This window comes from Medicago truncatula, chromosome 2 (assembly GCF_003473485.1).
Source record: "Medicago truncatula cultivar Jemalong A17 chromosome 2, MtrunA17r5.0-ANR, whole genome shotgun sequence".
NCBI lineage: Eukaryota > Viridiplantae > Streptophyta > Magnoliopsida > Fabales > Fabaceae > Medicago > Medicago truncatula.
Genome location: NC_053043.1, coordinates 16,422,961 through 16,443,269, shown reverse-complemented (window position 1 = coordinate 16,443,269; position 20,309 = coordinate 16,422,961). Strand labels below are relative to the sequence as shown.

The following is a 20,309-nucleotide window of genomic DNA, read 5'->3' as shown; positions in this document are numbered from 1 at the left end:
AACTTTTTAAAAAAACTGGATATAACAAAAAATATATAAGGTGTGAATAGAAAAACTCTTTTATAGGTTGCCTCCTAAATACATATAGTATTTGAATTGATTTGCTTCCTCAACTTGCCTAGAGTTTAATGAATGAATATTTAATGATAATTGGTTTTGAATTGATCATCATCCTTAAATTGTTTATCTCATTATAGGATGCCAAAAGGAGCATTAGTTTCATGATAATTTATGCAGGATCGATGTTCAAACTTCAGACACCTCACTTCTTCACATTTAATTATGTGAACTCTAGTCATTGAGCTATCAGAAGAAAAAAAACTAAAAATCATGCTAACTCTATTTAGATCGAAAACTTTTGACATGAGTATTAAGTTTTGTTCTCTATGTTGTTTATAGAACTTTTGCATACATTCGTACGTAAACACGCATTTCGAAATATAAGAGTTTAGTTCCCTCAAACAAATTGATATTTCTGGAACACCAAATATTCCAAATAATAATTGCAAGAATAATGCCATGTCTAGTTGCACCTTTCAACCAATCCTTACGCTCAATATCTGTGGAGGGTGCTAAGAAATGGGGCAGCATCGGTGCCAAACCTCTAAGGCGCGACCACACGAAAACAAACAATGCAAAAAGTCTTCACCGGTGCCATCACAAATTGGATACACAAGTCCAAGACAATCATACTCCTCCTCTTCAAAACCCCGCGAACATGAACGCAGTTATGACAAGGCTCTTAAAGGAAAAAGTGAACATTAGACAATAAATAGGAACCGAGTTTTCAGACATTAGTGTTCTTAGATACAACTCCTTTGGATTTATCCTCTATGTTGTTTGCTGATGCGCTAGACATCTCTTTTATTAGGCATTAGCCTTTTTTAGTTTTATCTATTCTTTTTCTTTTTTCCGTCTATAACAAAAAAAAAAAAAGTTTTACAGTGCTGTCTTTATAATTCATTCTCAAATTAGTCTTTGACTCTTAATATTTCAATATAGTTTATGTCTTCGTCAAAAATTTCTTAATTAGATTTCTATCTCTATGTTTTGTCACATGATGAGGCAATTAATTGAACAACTTTTGATAAAGGCAGAGACCATTTTAAAATATTGTGAAAAGTTTCTCAATTAGATATTGTCTCTATGTTTTTTCATATTGAATTGTTATGACTCATTTATTTTTTATTAGTTAATCAAAATGGATCATGACTCATTTAATTTTTATCAGCCAATCAAAATTTATCATGCCATGATTTTTTTCCCTATATATAGACATTTAACTTTTCATTATTTTCATGTGTCTTTTCCCGTCTCTTCCCCCCATAAAAAATTTCATAAAAAAAGGTATTTTATGTGTTTTAAAAGCATGGAAGATTTTGTCAAAAAAAAATAAAAATGAATGTTTAATCACTTGATATGGGGTTGATTTTCTTTTGTATGTGTATCTAATTGTTAATTTCTAATTCTTCTTTCTCAAGGGCTCATTGGAGAGCATGTGTCTATATTCTTCGACTTCAAGCCGTTCAATATTAGCAATACATTTGTATTTGATATAGAATCAAGATGTTAGAGTTTAGATACCTTATGTTGATTGAATATTACTTAATAAATTAATATGTCGAAAAATTAATCTCAATAAATTGATTTAGCTTTTTTCTATATCTATTTTATAAACATTTGTCTTGCATAAATGTTGTATTATGCATGAACTTTTATTCTTTTAAACACATCTCCTGACGTGTTACACATCATCCTAAAGGTTGCATACAGTTGGTTCACATCATATAATTTGGACAAACCTTTTTTAGTAAGAACACACCTTAACTTCATCATGATTTACTATGGCGGTTTTTCACTTATCACAATTTCTTCAATAGAATGTATCAAAATCTTCAATCTGCTATTGAGCAATAATCATATTTTCTCGAGACACATAATCACGGTTTTCTTGTGGTGGCTGGAATTTGAATTCTAAACCTTGCATATTTTATGCATTTTTCCTACCAATTGAATTAAGTTCACGAGGACATAATCACAGTTTCTAACTCTAAAGGAATGTGTCATAAAGTCATAGTTTTAAGAAAATGTTATTACATTATCTTCAATACAACTTTGATCAAATCAAAATTTACTCAAGTTTTTGTTTCTTATACTCTGACTAATGCTTATGTATTTTTAAATGTGAGGCACCGACTTCACTATACAAAAACAAAAGTTCGGATAATTCAATTCATTTTAACTTCATGAGTTTAATCTATAGTATAAATATTTGTCTAAAAAGTTTCCTTGCATTTCATTTAATATCTCTTTAATACTCAATTTATTTTAAAAAACCGATGTCATAATTTTTTGCAAGAACCATTTCATTCCTCCTAAAATTTAATTAATTCAAATTATTTTTCGTCAATTTGTTTTAATTAAAAAAAATTGGATACTAAAAATATTCCAGATTCTACAATTAATTTAAAGATTTGTCTAACATGTATAATATTATACACGTTAAAACAACTAGAAGTAACTTTTTTAAAAAACAACGATTAACTTTTGCTTATACCCTTATTGCAAAAGAGGAACTTCATCTAGAACGATGAGAAAGAGCGCCGATGAAAAAAGCGTTTTAATTAGTGTTTGCACTCTTTACAATTTTTCCTTTGATTTCATAACACCTTGCGTAAAAGGAGCCTCTTTCTCATATTGTCACCACCTTTTGCTCTTCTAAATTTTTTTTTGTCAATAGCTTAGTGACACTAGAATTCACCTTTTTCAAGGTAAATAAGTGGAGTGTCAGAGGTTCAAATCCAAATCCTGCAAATAACAATGCATGTCTCTACCAATATGCTCACGGGGACTCTTCTAAAACTTTTCTAATGACCTCAATATCATTCCAAATGTATGTATATTGTGACGCATATTTAATTAATTAATACAATTATTTTTTATACATGTATCCGGTAATATATTGCCACGTCAATACTCATATCAAAACACATATACACGAGGGAGTATTATTTTACACATGCATGTGTTCAAACGTCGATAAAAAAATTGTTTGGTGCAAGAGAAGCAAAAAGTGATTGTTTTTCCATCTTGGTCTGCAAGCCAGCCACTGCTCACTGCCATTCGACTTGATTTTAAGGTTTGTACTATCAACACTTCTGATCGAAAAATTGTCCGACACATATTATTACTATGTCATTTTCTCAGTGCTTCATAGATTTTAAGTAACTTTAGTTTTCACTTCCTTCATTCATTTTAACTAAGGATTATTGGAAATTGAATAGTTTAATTTCTGCATTTATCACATAAATTTTGAGTTCACAACCTGATTTTTCTTTTTTTTACTATAGGTTATGTTTGGTTTAATGTATCCATGATTTAGTTAGGGATTTGATTTATGATAGAAAATTATGGCACTGTTTAATTCAATTATACGTGATTATGAGGTTTTTTTCTGTTGTTGAACATCAAAAGTGTTTCTGATAATAGCATTTGGAATTATTGTTGCTAGTGTTAAATTGCAATTGCGGTTGCATGGATTTAAATGGTTGTTTGCTAATGTATTGACCTTTTGTGTTTTGATTTCAGATTTTGTGTATGATTTTGAATTCATTGAAGATTTCTTGCTGGCTATTGCTATTGATTTGAATGATAACAAGATTTTTTGGAGGTGAAATTTGTGATTGATTCATTGGCATAGATGAAGACAGCGAAATTTTGGCGTTTAAGCATGGGCGATATGGAGATATTGCTTGGATCTCCAGTTCTACACCGTCCTCAGATGAAGAAGCCAATGTGGATTGTTGTTTTGGTTTCATTTATAATCTTGTTTCTAACTTGTGCTTATCTCTACCGGATGCAAAACACTACATCTTGTAACATGTTCTATTCTAAACCGTGCATAATTGATATTTCTGTTCTGGCCGTTTCTCATATTCCTGTAAGTGTTTACATAGAGAGAGGGATTACATTAGATATGCCGCAAAATCCAAAAATCGCCTTCATGTTTTTGACTCCTGGTTCTTTACCATTTGAGAAATTGTGGGATAACTTCTTCCAAGTAAGGATTGTTTGTTACCTATCTAATCTATTATTTTGAATTCAATATTTGAACCATGTAATGTTAATTTGCATGAAGAGAGTAAGAGGCAACGAGAAGCTTCTGAATTATTAATGCTTCTTTCTTTTCTGGTAGGGTCATGAAGGGAAGTTCTCTGTTTATGTGCATGCTTCTAAGGCTAAACCAGTTCACGTGAGCCGGTATTTTGTTAATCGGGATATACGCAGTGATCAGGTGCACAAACTTCTTTGGATTTATTGACTTAGGGTAACTTGATGGTGTAACTATTTGATAAACTTCATAAACAGATTTTGTTATAATTAATATTTGAATGTACTTTTAAGTTCGGTTATTTGTTTCGAAAGTAGCAATTGCGGTAGAAAGTGTAAGTTATTGATTGCTTTCTAAGTAGAAACTTTGAGAGTGAGACTAATTAGATGCACTGTTGCAGCTGGTGTGGGGTAAAATGTCCATAGTTGAAGCAGAGCGACGACTGCTGGCAAATGCGCTCCAAGATCCTAATAACCAGCACTTTGTTTTACTTTCTGATAGGTAATTTGCTTAGTTTTTTTATAATCTATTATTATGTTTTAATTTCTGATCTTTTTGCATTGACTTTGCAGCTGTGTGCCGCTGTATAATTTCAACTATATTTTTGATTATCTGATGTATACAGATAAAAGCTTTGTCGACAGGTAGGACATGCTCCCTCCAAAGACAGTTGGTTGACATGTTCTTTTATGGTGTCCTTGATTAATGAGCCCTTCACTTTTCCATTTTAGCTTTAGGGATCCTGGTCCTGTTGGCAATGGCAGGTATTCAGAACACATGCTACCTGAAGTTGAAATTAAGGATTTTAGAACGGGTGCGCAGGTAAAAATTTTCTTAAATCTTGTTGCTGCTTACTCAATAATTTGTTTTTATCATTAAATATTTAAGTGAGTTGAGTCCCAGGGTCTCACAGAGGTCAGGGCAGGCCTCAAAGTTCATAGAATGTTGATTGCTTGCTCCATAATTTTAATATATGCTTTACCTGTTTTTATTACATGAGGAATATTTTTATTAGATGGGGACCAAAATCGTGAAAAATAAAATACGGAGAGTAAAATCATGATTTTAAAAATAGGGTGATCAAAATTGTATTTAACTCTATGTTATTAAATGTAGTGCTCAATTAAACATTCCATCACATTGTTAAATTCTTTATGCAGTGGTTCTCTTTGAAGCGGCAACACGCTGTTAAAGTTATGGCTGACCACCTTTATTACTCAAAATTTCAGGCTCAGTGTGAGGTATGCTTTTTATATGTAAACCTCATTAATTTGTTCAATTGTTAATATGAACATTCTTGACGTTACAGTCCTGTGTGGATGGGAAGAATTGCATTCTAGATGAGCATTACCTACCGACCTTCTTCACTGTGAGAATTTCGTTCGTGTTGCAAGTTTGTTTAACATTTTTAAATTGTCAGCTAATTGACTGATATTTCTGTTATAGATTGTCGATCCTAATGGAATTGCAAAATGGTCAGTAACTTATGTTGACCGGTCTGAGCAAAAAAGGCATCCCAAATCATACAGGACTCAGGATATTACATATGAACTTTTGAAGAATATTAAGGTATAGTGCTTCTTCTGCAATTATAACTTCTACCGAATCTTTTTGCATTTTTTATTACTTGAACACATTCTTCATGTGGATATTCATGTTAACTTTCGTATTTTTGCAGTCGATAGATGAAAGCGTGCACGTCACCAGTGACGAGAAGGTAAGTTGAGAGCTCCCTTGATCCTGATTTATCGATAATACTTTAAGCGACTTCACAATTTTCATTTGTTTCTTACAGAAAGAAGTACAAAGATGGACTTGTTTTTGGAATGGATTTCGGAAGCCGTGCTACCTATTTGCTAGGAAATTCAGTCCCGAAACAGAGGAGAGTTTGTTAAAGCTTTTTTCCAATTATTCATCTTCATGAGCTGGCTAATTTTCCTGGAAATGAACAGACCATACAAAAATAAAAGAGAAGGAAATTTTCTTAAGCTTATTGAACAGACCTACAAGACTTCTATTTGAAACTGTGTAAACCAGTTTCTCATGTAGAGTTTTTTTTAATTATTTTACTTATTTATCTTTTAATATATTGAGTTTTTAATTGTTTATGTTCATAGAAATTGTGTTTGCGAGGCAACAGTTGCTCAATAGCAACCGTTGTTGTAAATATTAGTGTAGAAGTTTTGCTCTGTGAAACATAGACACGACATTGACGCGTCGACACTAATAATAATTTAAAAAAATGAAATAGTTGATAGAAGTACATGTGTCAGTGTTATGTAAGACATGAAACACGTTTTCAATGTGAAGTGTTGGGGCTACATAGATTTTGCTTAAGGGCTTGATCTAGCATTAATATTCATAAACTTAAACTTGGTCATAGTTATAGGAATTGAGTTCTGAATGCATCCATGATAGTCATTAGCTACTAAGAAGTTCACAACCAATTCTTTGAAAGTAAATAAAGCTATTAGCTTGGTCATATCCCACATTGTAACTCTGCCAAGCTAATAACCCAATAATAGAAAGATCAATACCAATATCACTGATTGGATCTACACTTATACAAAACAAATGATCCCCCATTTGTTGAAATTTTTGACTTGTCAGTTAAGCTACCTATGCAGTAAGAACATTTTTTACCTGTTTAGTCCTAACCCTAGTATTCCATTGTAAGAACATTTTTTTACCTGTTTAGTCCTAACCCTACCTTCGTCACATGTCTCAAAGACCAGCATGTCCAAGCCAAGTGTTCCTGATGAGGATGAATTGTCTGCGTAAGTGGTGTTGTATGTCAATTGTCAGCCGATCGGTGAGGCCGCATTCACACAGTCGTTGAACTAACAGGGTTATTTGCATGATGGTGAATAGGTTGGCGACTTTTAAGGATCGAAAATATGACCTTGTTACTACCGGTGTCTGCGATGAGTGATTGTGGGATAGGGGGTTGACCTATTGAGATATTTGCTACAATGGTTTTACCTGTTGTTGAGGGAGAAATATTAGCTCTATAATCATTAGATACCATGTAACCATGTGTTCAATTCGATATCAAGTTTCATTTGGTCGTTTGGATGGTAAACAGAATCGCAACACTTCTTGTACCTCCTCAACTTCATGGGCATCCTTCATTGGAACAACCCTAAAAAAGTTTATAAAAACATATATTTTGAACTTAGAATGATAGTGTGTTAATTCGACGAACATGGTTGTTATAATTATTGGTTGTTTTGGTTTGGGTTTTATAAGAAAAAACTTAATTTAATGGCATAATTATCTTTTTGATCCTCTAACTATTTAATTGGTATCGGATTGGTCCTCTAACTAAAAATTGATTTATTTCAATCCTCTAAGTTTCTCACCGTTACTACATTTAGTCTTTTTTGTTAGTTTTATTCAAATAAGAGTTATGGTTTGTGTTATGTGGGTACCTGACCTCCTGTTTCACACATACATATGAACCATAACAGTTACCAATAATATCAATCACTATTTAATCATAATATCTTAACAAGACATAAGACCAAAATGATACTAATAAATAAAGTTAGAGGACCCACATAACACAAACCCTAACGTTTATTTGAATAAAACTAACAGAAAGAACTAAATGTAGTAATTGTGAGAAACTTAGAGGACCGAAATAAATCAATTTTTAGTTAGAGGACCAAATCCGATACCAATTAAATAGTTAGAGGACAAAAATGTAATTTAGCCTAATTTAATTGAATAAAACACTTTCATTGATTTATTTATCTTATTAAAAACGGTATCAAACTTGCTAAGAAAAAACTTTCTGGAACTCTTTAGTTTCCCAGTCTCATTGTGTCACATTTGTATTTTTCTTAGTCTCAGAAATAATTGTCACTTTAAAATAATTTAAAATGTTTTTTCAATACTCTTTTTTATTGAATTTCACTTCACTTGACTAAATTTCACTAACTGCAGTTAATAATTGGTACAAATTTTTTGGGAGACTTCACTCGACTTTTCACCATGATCAGCCCTAAATCTTTCCACATAAAGGTTAGTTTAGAGCGTAAAGCAAAAATAATAAGGGGGTTGCACCCTTTAACCAAATAATCCTTGAATGAAGATTATGCTTGCATGCTTCAATCCATGCAAGATACTCATCCTCGAGAATGGTGATTGTAAAACTACCACGTTTAAGGGTCGGTTGAGGAAGCTGCAATGAAGGAATTTCACAAAGATTGGTTAGGGCTTGAGCAAACGTCATTGCTTGCTTTTGGATTGGTTGAGGTGTTTTTTTTTTTTTTTTTTTTTGAGGATTAGAGCTTGTTGTTGTTTCTTGAAGACAACTCCATGTGTTGAGGGATTTGTGGTTTTGGGTTAGGGTTTTTTTGAGTGTGGTACTGTTTTTGGTTGATTCTTTGTGAGATTGGTTTGATACGTTGGGTTCTTGGGGGCAAGGCCATGGTCATAACATAGTATGCATGATGATTAGAGAAGAAAAGGCAATGGCGGTGGTGGGTGTTGAGAATAACAGTAGACTTTGAGAATAACTGTGGACCAACTCTAATCTATCTTAACAAAAATATATTAATCAAGGGCGCAACTCAGCGAACCTGCATATAAGCGCAAGGTTAGATTACAAAAAATACGAAGAGTGAATATCAACGAAGAATGGTTAGGGTTTAAATTTGGTGAATGGATCAAACGCCAACACAATATCAAAGTTCAAGTGTCAACAATTCCTTAAACAAAGCAGCAAGCATATAAGTTTTTGGGTTAACAATGTCTTACCCCCTGTAATATAGGTCATTTTCAGTTTTACCTTGTAAAATATTTTTTTTTGGATTTCTTCCTTGTAATTTGAAGAATTTTGGTTTTGGACTTTCATGAATTTTGAGAGTACAAAATCAAAGATATGGCAGGGGGTAAACCGAAATTTGCTGAAATTAATTGGGGGTAAACCAAATTTTTTTCAAATTACAAGGGGGTAAACCTAAATTTGCTCAAATTAGAGGGGGTGAAATTTTCTATGAAGGTCCAAAACAAAAAAATCTTCAAATTTCAAGGATGAAATTAAAAAAAAAAAAGTTTTATAGAGGGAAACTGAAAATGACATATATTATAGGGGAGTAAAACACTATTAACCCTAGTTTTTTCGAGCATGAAACATCAGAGTGTAGGCAGACATGACACTTTGAAACGTGCCGATCTTAACACAACTGAAAGATCAAAGAGTTGACGAAGTCAAACCATAAAAAAAAATATTTCAAACAAATGCATATGAACTCATCTAGAGAGATAAGGATAATATATATCTTTTGAGTTAACATAGCCACACCTTTTTGGGATTTTGAGTCAGAAGCAAACTCTTTCAGGTTATTAAAAAAAAAAGGAACCACGACAAAATGAGTCTCAAGTTTGAAGCCACCACAATCTCTAATCAAACAGAACAAAAGAAACACATAAACAAATAGGAAAATACGAAAACAAACATAAGAGCGCAGAAACAAACTGGCTCCACCGCAACAACAAGAACATGCGCAACAATAGATTGCACGTACAATTCGACGACAATAAGAACAAAATAATCTGATAGTATTGTTCAAGACATATATGAAATGAATTGTAACATATTTAAAAAAATTGAGGACGCCGAAATTTTGTTAATAAAAGTGGCATTGTTGATTATGTTACTGGTAAAATTTAAACTTCATCCCTTGAGATTATAAAGTAAAGCCCTGACCATTGAGTTAACACCTTTTGATTTAATTTAAAGAATTACAATAGTTTTTTAAATTATCTATGACATAGTATTTATAATATAATACTTCTAATAATAATATGTATGGTTAATAAATTGTAAAGAGGATTTTTTTTTAACCATTCAATTTCATGAGAATGAGGCCTTGGTAATTCAATATTTGTTCTAGAGATAAGTAAAGTCCGACTAATAATTGTTCCATACAAAAATCAAATTCAGTTTCTCATAAAAAATTGTTATTTGATAGAGCTCATTAACAATTTAAGCTCAATTTCTTGGTCAATTAATTATCAAGAGATCATTTTGTAACATTTATGCATACAATTAATATTTTATTTAAGTGCAATTCTTAAGTCAATTTCTTTGATTTACGACGGCTAATATTTTTAAAAGTAAGACTATGCTTGGAAAAAAAAAACAAATAACTAGTAAACTAATTTATAATGGATGATCTTATGTACCGTTTGATCCGGTTTTTTTCCAGCTTTTTTAAATAGTTTTTTTTTTATTATTATATTCTGTAAAGATAAAAAAAAATTGTTTATAAAACTTTTATGTTCAAAGTCTATTATATGAATAGTGCATATAGTCAAATAAAGTCGATATATTCTATATAGATAAACGTTAACATATAAAATATCAACTATTTATAGTTTTTACTAATAGATATAAGTAAAGACAAAAATTGTCCATTAACATTCCTTAAAAAAAAAATTATCCATTAATATATGTGAAACAATCAATTAAGTCAATTATTCTCTTCAAAGATAAATAAAGACAAAAATTGTCCATTAACATATGTGAAACAATCAATTAAGTCAATTATTCTTCGACCAAGTGGGTATGTATTTTATTCTTAAACATATATTTTGGTCAAAAATGAAATTATTATCTATTTATTATCAAAATTGTTTAAAAGAAAGTTGGGTGCAAAAAGTGATTTTTGATTATAAAAACAAAAAAGTGACTGTTTCGTTCTTCATATCTGGTCTGCCAGACAGCCACTGCCACTAAACTTCCAACCCTTTTTTCTGGTTTTAAAGAGAGAGACACCAAAACACAACACAGCAAAAAAGCCAAACCAAACTTTAAAAACACACACACATCGCATTAACAAAACGTTTCGTTTTCATTAAGAAATCAAAATCAAAATCAAATCACAAAACCAAACCCACTCTCTCCCCCCAACATTCCAAAATCTTCACAGAGCAGAAACAGATTCTCTCTCTCTCTCTCTCTCGCGGCACTCTCTTTGGAAATACACAATGTATGTTGATTTTTGATTCTGTTTATTTATATGTTACGTTGAAATGTCGATAAATTTTTTGTACTGTTTCACGTTTTCTCTAATTTCTTAATGTTGTTCTTGTTATTGTACTGTATCAATGTCTGATTTCTTTATGATTTATCTCTCTGAACATTGAACATGTATTAATAGGTTTATTCTTATTCTTATTCATTTACCAATTTTTAAATTATTTGTTTAAATTTTATTAGTGTCTCTTTCATAATTAATAGCTTTTTCATTGTCGTATTTGATTTTAAATTTTAAGTAGCATCACTGTCCTTTTCACTCTCCTTTATGTATTTTCAGTTAGGATTATTTAATTTAATAATTTAATTGATAACTCGATAGTTTAATTTTTCGTACTATAAATCATGTTTGGTTAGATACTTGATTCATGGAAGAAAATTACGGCGTTGTTTAATTCATGTAGTCGTAAGATTATACGTTTTTGTTGTTGAATGTATTCAATAAAGCACTGACAGACACGTACACCAACACTTCGACCGATAATAATTAGAGAAAATGACATAACTCAATGTAATCACATATAGTAGTGTCGTGTCAAACACGATACGTATCCGACACGGGACATGACTAATCCGAGGAGTATCTTTGCTTCATAGAATGTATCAAACATGTTTGTAAAAGCATTTTGAATTATTGTGGTTAGTATTAATGCTACTTTCTTCCTCTTTTTCCGATGGCTTTAAATTGCCATTGCGTTACGCTTCAAACTTATTGCGTTAAATACGGATAAATGCAGTCGATGTGGCCGCAATTTAAGTGGTTGTTTGCTAATGTATAGACCTTTCGTGTTTTGATTTCAGATTTTGTTTAGGCTTTTGAGTCCATCGAAGATTTCTTGTCGGCTATTGCTCTTGATTTCTTGTGATTTGTATCTGTAGTATATGGTGGATATTCATGAAAAGAAGATTTGTTCGAGGTGAAAGCTGTGATTCATTAAGATAGATGAAGACAGCAAAATTTTGCCGTTTAAGCACGGGCGATATGCAGATCTTGCCCGGATCTAGATACCGTCCTCCGATGAAGAAGCCAATGTGGATTGTTGTTCTGGTTTCAGTTGTTGCCGTATTTCTAACTTGTGCTTATCTCTTCCGGCCGCAAAACAGTACAGATTGTAACATGTTCTCTTCTAGAGGGTGCAACACTTTTTCTGATTGGCTTCCTCCTATTCCTTCAAGGGATTACACAGATGAGGAAATTGCAGCACATGTGGTTTTTAGAGATATTTTGAACTCACCAGTAGTTATGCCACCAAATCCAAAAGTCGCCTTCATGTTTTTGACTCCTGGTTCTCTACCATTTGAAAAATTGTGGGATAACTTTTTCCAAGTAAGGATTGTTGCCTATCTATTTTATGTTTTATTTATTATTTTACTTATTTGATATGTGATGCATCGTATTAGTTTGCAACTTTGCATTTACATATTTTATTTTTGTCATTGTTGTCAACTGTGGATTGCTGAAAATCGAGATATGTTCAAATAGGGTATTGCGGAATAAAAGCAATTTGTTTAAATTCCACTATACTAGTATTGCGCTGCTAGATGACAACACTGATTTTCATCAATAATCTCTTATGCAAACAGATGTTTGAGCAAGTGTAGCATGGAAATTCTGAGTTTAGATAAGGATTGATGGGTGACTTATACATGATTTAGGATGTGCAACATCTGGTGTCTACGTACAAATTAATTATATATCATCTTTTTAGGGATAACGTGGTCTGTGTGTGATACTTGATAAGTCTAAAACTTATGATCCTCTAAGAATATAGGAAATTTAATAATTTAGTTGATATCTTCTTATATGGTTGACTTAGATCACTGCAAGAAAGATGAAAATTTTCCTTAGGAAAATCACTGAATTTCCTCATAAATGTAGGTTTCCTAGGAAATTTCTGAGGAAAATACCTTGTCTTAGGAATGAACTTTGTTTCTGGTGTTTCATTCTCTCTATCTCCCTCTACGGAGTTGTGGAAAATGGAATTAATTTATGACTGAACTTGATTGCAAGTCCATTTGAAAGCAATAGATAATGTGTAGATATTCCAACTTATTGCAAAATTACTCACAATCCTCCCCCTTGTTTGATAAGAGGTGTTCTTGGAAACTGTTGTGGCAAAGATGTTGGAGCCTTGAATTATAGTACTACTTAATTAAATATTTCAACCTAATAATGTTAATTTGCATGAAGAGCATTAGAGGCAACATGTTTTACTCGTAAGTTCATTCATGATAATATTTAAGTTAGCATTTCCCTTTAATTAAAATATTTGAACCTAATAAGTAAATTCGTGATAAATGTAGAACAGACTTGATTTGATATGTGATTTCGTTGGTTTGTTTTCTAACTTAGCTTCTGAGTTATTGATGCTTTTTTCTTTTCTGGTAGGGTCATGAGGGGAAGTTCTCCGTTTATGTGCATGCATCTCAGACTAAACCAGTTCACGTGAGCCGGTATTTTGTTAATCGGGATATACGCAGTGACCAGGTGCACAACCTGTCTTCTAATTGCCCTGTTTACTAGTCATCTGTCAAATGTACCATGTCACATTTATATTCTTTTTAAAAAAATATTTAAATGTGTATGACATCCTTCTATTCCACTTTCATCACTTCTTTATTTCCACACCTTTAAACGCTTGTTGCATCTTATTAGTTTTTGCTAAAGTTATATGAACTTTTGATCAAAATCCACATCCTACTTTAGAGAAAAGAAATATATATGAAACTAAAACCTTCTTTGGATTTATTGACTTAGGGATAACCTGATGGTGTAACTATTTGATACAATTCATAAACATGTCTTGTTTTAAAGAATAATTGAATGTATTTTTAAGTTCAGCTAATTCTTTTGAACGTAGCAATTGTGGTAGCAAGTGTAAGTTAGTGATTGTTTTCTTAGTAGAAGCTTTGAGAGTGAGACTAATTAGTTGCATTGTGCAGGTGATATGGGGTAAAATGTCCATGGTTGAAGCAGAACGACGACTGCTGGCAAATGCACTACAAGATCCTAATAACCAGCACTTCGTTTTACTTTCTGATAGGTAATTTGCTTAGTTTTTTTTTTCTTTTTATATAATTTATTTAACTTATTTTTTTATTTCTGATCTTTTTGCATTGGCTTTGCAGCTGTGTGCCGCTATATAATTTCGACTATATTTTCGATTATCTGATGTATACAAATATCAGCTTTGTCGACTGGTATGACACGTTCCCTCCCAATAGAGTTGGTTGATATCTTCTCTTATGTTGTCCTTGATTAATGAACCATTTACTTCTCCATTTTAGCTTTTGGGATCCTGGTCCAGTTGGCAATAGTGGCAGGTATTCAGAACACATGTTACCAGAAGTTGAACTAAAGGATTTTAGAAAGGGTGCTCAGGTACATTTTTGCTTAAATCATCTTGTTGCCGCTAGCTCAATAATTTGTTTTGATCAATAAAAGTTTAGGCGAGTCCGGTTCTGTGGGGCTCACCAGGGTAGGCCTCAAGGCGGACTGCTTGCTCAATAATATGAATATAAGCTTTACTTGTTTTTATTATACAAGGAATTTTTTATCACGTAGAGAGCAAATTTGTGGACAAAAAAAATAGGGAGACTAAAATTGTATTTATGCCTATATTATTGAATATAATTCTCAATTAAACATGTCATCACATTGTTAAATTCTTTATGCAGTGGTTCTCTTTGAAGCGGAAGCACGCTCTTATAGTTATGGCTGACCACGTGTATTACTCCAAATTTCAAGCTCACTGTGAGGTGTAGTTTTTAAGTATATTGTTGCCATTAAAATTTATAGCAAATTTCTTTTATTTATAAAGAATTATTTTCATCAGACAAACTATTATTATTTTTTTACTGTAATTAAAAATATTCTATTGGAAAACCATGAATGCTGGCTGACCTTTTGTTTGGGTATACAACTTAATTAAGTGTTTGTTTATAAGCTATTCTAAAGAGTTTATTGAAGTAAAGCTAAATTAAGCTGAATATCAAAACTTGCATAAGATGTACTTGTATTGATATTCATAATGTTAAATCCATTATATGCTCCTCTGTTCAAACTAGAAAAGTGAAATGTCTATGGAAGAGTGTAATTAATAATCTATAAACCTCAAAACTGGTTAATTTGTTCAGTTATTAATATGAATATTCTTGACGTTGCAGCCCGGTGTGGATGGGAAGAATTGCATTCCAGATGAGCATTACTTACCGACCTTCTTCACGGTTAGAATTTTGTTTTTATTACAAGTATGTTCAAAGTTCAAACAGTTTTAAACTGCCAGCTAATTGACTAATATTTCTGTTATAGATTGTCGATCCTGGTGGAATTGCAAACTGGTCGGTAACTCATGTTGACTGGTCAGAGCAGAAGTGGCACCCCAAATCATATAGGGCGCAGGATATTACTTATGAGCTTTTGAAGAATATTACGGTATAGTGCTACCACTGTGACTATAACTTGTACAGTAAAACATTTTGCATTTTTTTAATTACTGTTGATATATCATTTATCTTCAATTATTTATGAAAATGTGCTTAGAGTGTAAGAATTGTCACTTACGCTTTCATCTTTTGATTCTTTGTATCTAACCTCACTGTCTTAGGTAGTTCTTCATTTTCTGCATTGTTGGAAATAATTTGAGGATTAAATTCTTTACTTGTTGAATACCTTTGCATTGTTGGAAATAATTATGTTGAAGTTATTCATGTTAACTTTGTTACATTTGCAGTCTATTGACGAAAGCGTGCACGTCACCAGTGACGAGAAGGTATGCATAGAGCTCTCTTGATCCTCATTTATCGAGAATATATCACGTGACTTAACAATTTTCATTTGTTTCTGCAGAAAGAAGTGCAAATATGGCCTTGCTTATGGAATGGAATTCAAAAGCCGTGCTACCTATTCGCTAGGAAATTCAGTCCTGATACAGAGGACAATTTACTGAAGCTCTTCTCCAATTATACATCCGCCTGAGCCAGCAAATTTTTCTATCAATTCTTTGGTCGGATCAGACGTTGATTTCGGCCGTCTTCTTGGTTAAGAGTTGTACATTGTAGCAGTATTGAGTTTTGATCACATGATAGCTGTTGATAATTGGTGCAAATTAAAGTACTGGCAATGCGGTTAGGGTGGTCGATTGGAAGCTAATGATTTTACTGTTACTTCCTTGGTAATTGATAGCTTGAATATTTTCCCCCTTCCATTTTGGTTTGGTAAAGTTTTGCAATTGCATAACAAATTTTGGTGGGGAGGGGGGGGATGGTACTCATTTTCTGATTGGTCCTTTGTATACTCTCAAAATGAATAGCTGAAATACAAATATATTGTTGGCATCTTGTTAGGGTATTGCATTTTTAAATTCATGGTTCAATTCCTTGATGCTATATTAGTGGCCTCTTGTTCGGAATTTTAAATACGGCGAACGCTACCACGGATCATCTACACTGTCATAAGTGGTCCATCATGTACCACCTTTGTTTACCGTTGGATTTATCTAATCTTCACTTTCATACTTCACACCCTTCACCTAAATTATTTCTCCTTCAAATTTCCCTAAACCCTTCCCCTAGTATGTCATTTCCTTCATCTTCGACCTCTATTTTAGTCATTGATTCCACCTGCGCTTATCGTTCACTACCATGGCATTGGCTCCTCTATCTTCTACCTCACTATTGCACTTGACACTGAAAAATGGTTTGATTAGGGGTTACAAAACAGGTTTACCCGTCCAAAACATGGTGGAGATGGCACACTTTGGCCGCGTTGAAAACTTCAACTTGCTCCGGCTAAAATAGCGGGTTAAACCATTTTGACACCTCTAATTTGAATCACCTATTGGAAGCTAAAGTGTTGAACGATTTATAAATTCATACACTGCATTATATAGTGACTTTAGGCATTTTTCATAGAGGTGAGAAATTGAAGATAAAAAGAGGGAAGAGGGAAATAAAATGAGAGAATGTGTAATAAGAGAGATAGAGACAAAACGGTGGAGGGCAGATCCCAACCCTAAAGTTAAACAACCCCAACCCTAAAATGACGGACTTATAGTGAAGATTTATAAAAGAATCATCATCCACCGTTTGAAATTATAGTGGTGGTTTGAAATTATCAAAAAATATTGAAGAGTTATATCTTGGTTTAGTTGTGGCTATGTCAAAATATTTACGTTTATGTTTTAAGGGACCGGTTTTTATATGTTAAAAAGTCTAGTCACCTATTTAAAAATAATAATAAATTAGTTCAAGGATCTATCTATATCACATCAATATTTTTTTTTTTAAAGAATGTTACATTGATTAACTATGTTATGTATCCTAAAATATTAACTAAATAAGTTCAATGCTACCCTGACTAATTTTCAGTTTTCATTTTGGTCTCATCACTAAAAAAAATCAAGACTTTGGTCCTTAACTTTTACTACAATTTTTAAAAACATCACTTTTACTACAGTTTTTAAAAACATCACTAGCTGTTAACTTTAACTTTAAATGTTTTTGGTGGACCAACCTTAACAGTGGTCCACCATAGATCCTATTACAACAATGATAGAGATTTGGCAAGTGAACCAAAACTATCGAAGTAATAAATAAGATCAAATCCACGAGGACCGTTGTTAATTTCTACTCAGCAATTTCGTTATCGAAAGGATGTATAAAATTTATATTGATGCCCTAGGCAGTTGAGTTGATTTTGTATCATAAACCGATTAAAAACAAATAAAGATTAGTTTTCAGAAAATTGAGAGAAGTATGGTTAAGTCCTTCGAATCCTCCGAAGTTCTCCTATGGTAATTTGCACTCCTAGTTTAATCAATGATTATTTAGTTTCACGACAGATTAACTTAGTAATTCTACCCAATCTCTTGACCTAGAATTCTCCCCGCAAGTGACAACCCCTTAATCTCTTAAGTGAATTCGAAACCGTTGGAGGTATTAAAGAACGTTAATCCCTATGTCATAACCTAATAATGATCTATCTCTAACTTGATTACTTAGGTTAAACCTATTACATAGTTCAGAGTTAAAAGCCAGAGTTAGTGGTCATTCAATTTCTATGATCAATATGCATATTCATAAAGCTAGGGTTAGTAGTCGATGATAAACATACACAAAGCATTAAACACAAGGTAATATGAATCATTTGAAGTAAATAGTTAACATGAATATTTAATCTCAATAATAATTCATAATGATAAATCCAAGTATCACAATCAATCACTCACAACCACAAGTATATCAATTATTTTCACAATTAGGACTCATGCCACAATATGATATGCCCCTAGACACGACACATAAATGCATGCGGTACCGTCGTCACCAACGTCTAGGCCGTCACCCCATGATGCCAACAGAACACCATAATCACCTCAATTGGATATAACATCTGTCACCATCAGTCATGAATGCATGAACATATGACTCGACAACAATGCATATGTTCACACAAACCATTCACCACATTGGATATAAAATCCGTCACCATCAGTCATGTATGTATAAACATATATCTCAACAATAATACATATGTTCACACAAACAATTCGCCACAATCTCACCAAATACTTAGCATATATGCATTCACCAACAATTCACCATCACATGTCAAATATGTACTCACCAACAATTCACCACAATCATTCAATATCAATACATGAATTTGCACATTCCAAGTGAAGATGAAATACAATAATCTTATGATGAACATCATTTCCAACACTTAACAAGTCACTCACATAACTTCATTCAACCATACAAAACTATTCACCAAAGATTTACAAGTTAAACAGCTTTAAAGAATCATTATCGACAAAGTCCGTATCAAGTGGCAAAACGGCCAACATTGATAATTTTCAAAGTTAGGTAACTTATTCAAGTTTTAAAACCTACAACTCCATCTTATTCAATCATGTAGTCATGAGTTTAAGCCACTTACGAACTATTAAACATTAGTTCAAAGATTAGCTTAAGTTCGTGTGAGAAAACCCAAAGTTCACATTTCCACATTCCCACCCAAAAAATGAAGTTTGACATGATTAAGACATTAAACCACTATACAAGCCTTGCCTAACTCCACATGGACTATAGACTCAACTTGTAATCCATTTTAGTTCACAAAAGTCCATTTCCGGCAAAATCCGAAAATTACCAAAAGTTCAAGTTTAAACCAAAATAGAAAATCCCAAATTCGAATGAGTAAATCATGTTCCAGTAGGTTTAGGAGTACAAACAGAGATTAAACAAGTTGAAAGAAGCATTTTACAAAGTTTGGATTGACCTCCTAAAGCCCGGAACGAAAATCAAAGGTTGCTGAAACTGGGCTTGTTCGCTTAAGCGACCAAGTTCCAGTAGCTTACAGTAATGTTCGCTTACTGGTTCGCTTAAGCGACCGAGTTCCAGAATCTACTGTGATTGTTCGCTTACGCATTCGCTTAGCGTTCGCTTAAGCGAACAATCATCAGTTCTGCAGAAAAATTACGGGTTTCAACCCTTTTTCATCCAAAAATCCCAATTTTGATCTCCCAAGGTTCAAATATGTTTCCAAAGTTTGTTTACAGGTCATAGTACTTAAAATGGTTCTCAAGAACACATAAAACATTACAACAAATGCAATTTGAACACAATTCACCAAATCAACCCATTTCAACAACAACAACTCATTTCTCATCATCAATTCATGATTTATACATATCTCTTAATAACAACAACATCAATTAAACATGAATCTCATCACAAATCAACAACAACATAGTACAATTCAACAATTAAAGCACAATTGACAATATACCATTTTCGCATACTATGAACATGCAATTTCACCAACAACAGTTCAATTATCACCAATTTCATGTACTCAAACATATCATCATAACAATAGCACAAATTTCAACAACTAAGAGCAAAATAATCACTTACTTAATTAAGCACTTAAGCATGCAATTAATGAAAAATTACAACTAATTGATTATGGTTGAACTCTAACCCCCTTACCTCAATTAGCAAATAATCCTAGCCAAAACTTCAATTTAGCTCCTAGAATCTCTAACACCTCTTGAGTCTTCAAGCTTTTCTCCCTTCTAACCCTTTTCTCTTCTCTTGAACTTTCTCTCTCTACCTCTCTCAAAATTCTTGTGAAATGAAATG

At 32.6% G+C, this 20,309-nt stretch overlaps 2 protein-coding genes across 3 annotated transcripts; both read left to right on the top strand.

Annotated features, from left to right (window-relative positions):
* Positions 1-3,585: 3,585 nt before the first annotated feature.
* LOC11442808 (glycosyltransferase BC10) lies at positions 3,586-6,112 on the top strand. Its single transcript, XM_003594986.4, has 10 exons — positions 3,586-4,060; positions 4,196-4,294; positions 4,512-4,612; positions 4,684-4,755; positions 4,843-4,933; positions 5,272-5,352; positions 5,421-5,480; positions 5,558-5,680; positions 5,790-5,828; positions 5,907-6,112. The coding sequence occupies exons 1-10, from the start codon at positions 3,701-3,703 to the stop codon at positions 6,033-6,035; spliced, it is 1,155 nt and encodes a 384-aa protein (XP_003595034.2). The 5' UTR covers positions 3,586-3,700; the 3' UTR covers positions 6,036-6,112.
* A 4,714-nt stretch (positions 6,113-10,826) lies between these two features.
* LOC11443620 (glycosyltransferase BC10) lies at positions 10,827-16,522 on the top strand. Of its 2 annotated transcripts, none has more exons than XM_024776547.2 (11): positions 10,827-11,112; positions 12,039-12,486; positions 13,549-13,647; positions 14,103-14,203; positions 14,289-14,360; positions 14,448-14,541; positions 14,838-14,918; positions 15,327-15,386; positions 15,472-15,594; positions 15,893-15,931; positions 16,009-16,522. In XM_024776547.2, exons 2-11 carry the CDS (start codon positions 12,103-12,105, stop codon positions 16,135-16,137), a joined length of 1,182 nt encoding a protein of 393 aa, XP_024632315.1. In that variant the 5' UTR covers positions 10,827-11,112; positions 12,039-12,102; the 3' UTR covers positions 16,138-16,522. The 2 variants fall into 2 exon arrangements, with proteins under 2 accessions (XP_024632315.1, XP_003595032.1); XM_003594984.4 differs by having other exon boundaries at positions 11,961-12,486.
* The last annotated feature ends 3,787 nt before the right edge of the window (positions 16,523-20,309 follow it).

Coding starts and splice junctions, on each gene's coding strand:
- LOC11443620 (XM_024776547.2), top strand. CDS start 12,103: ATGAAGACAGCAAAATTTTGCCGTTTAAGCACGGGCGATATGCAGATC. Junction 14,204..14,288: donor TTCGTTTTACTTTCTGATAG/GTAATTTGCTTA, acceptor TTGGCTTTGCAG/CTGTGTGCCGCTATATAATT. Junction 14,542..14,837: donor ATTTTAGAAAGGGTGCTCAG/GTACATTTTTGC, acceptor TTCTTTATGCAG/TGGTTCTCTTTGAAGCGGAA.
- LOC11442808 (XM_003594986.4), top strand. CDS start 3,701: ATGAAGACAGCGAAATTTTGGCGTTTAAGCATGGGCGATATGGAGATA. Junction 4,295..4,511: donor GGGATATACGCAGTGATCAG/GTGCACAAACTT, acceptor GCACTGTTGCAG/CTGGTGTGGGGTAAAATGTC. Junction 4,756..4,842: donor GATAAAAGCTTTGTCGACAG/GTAGGACATGCT, acceptor TTTCCATTTTAG/CTTTAGGGATCCTGGTCCTG.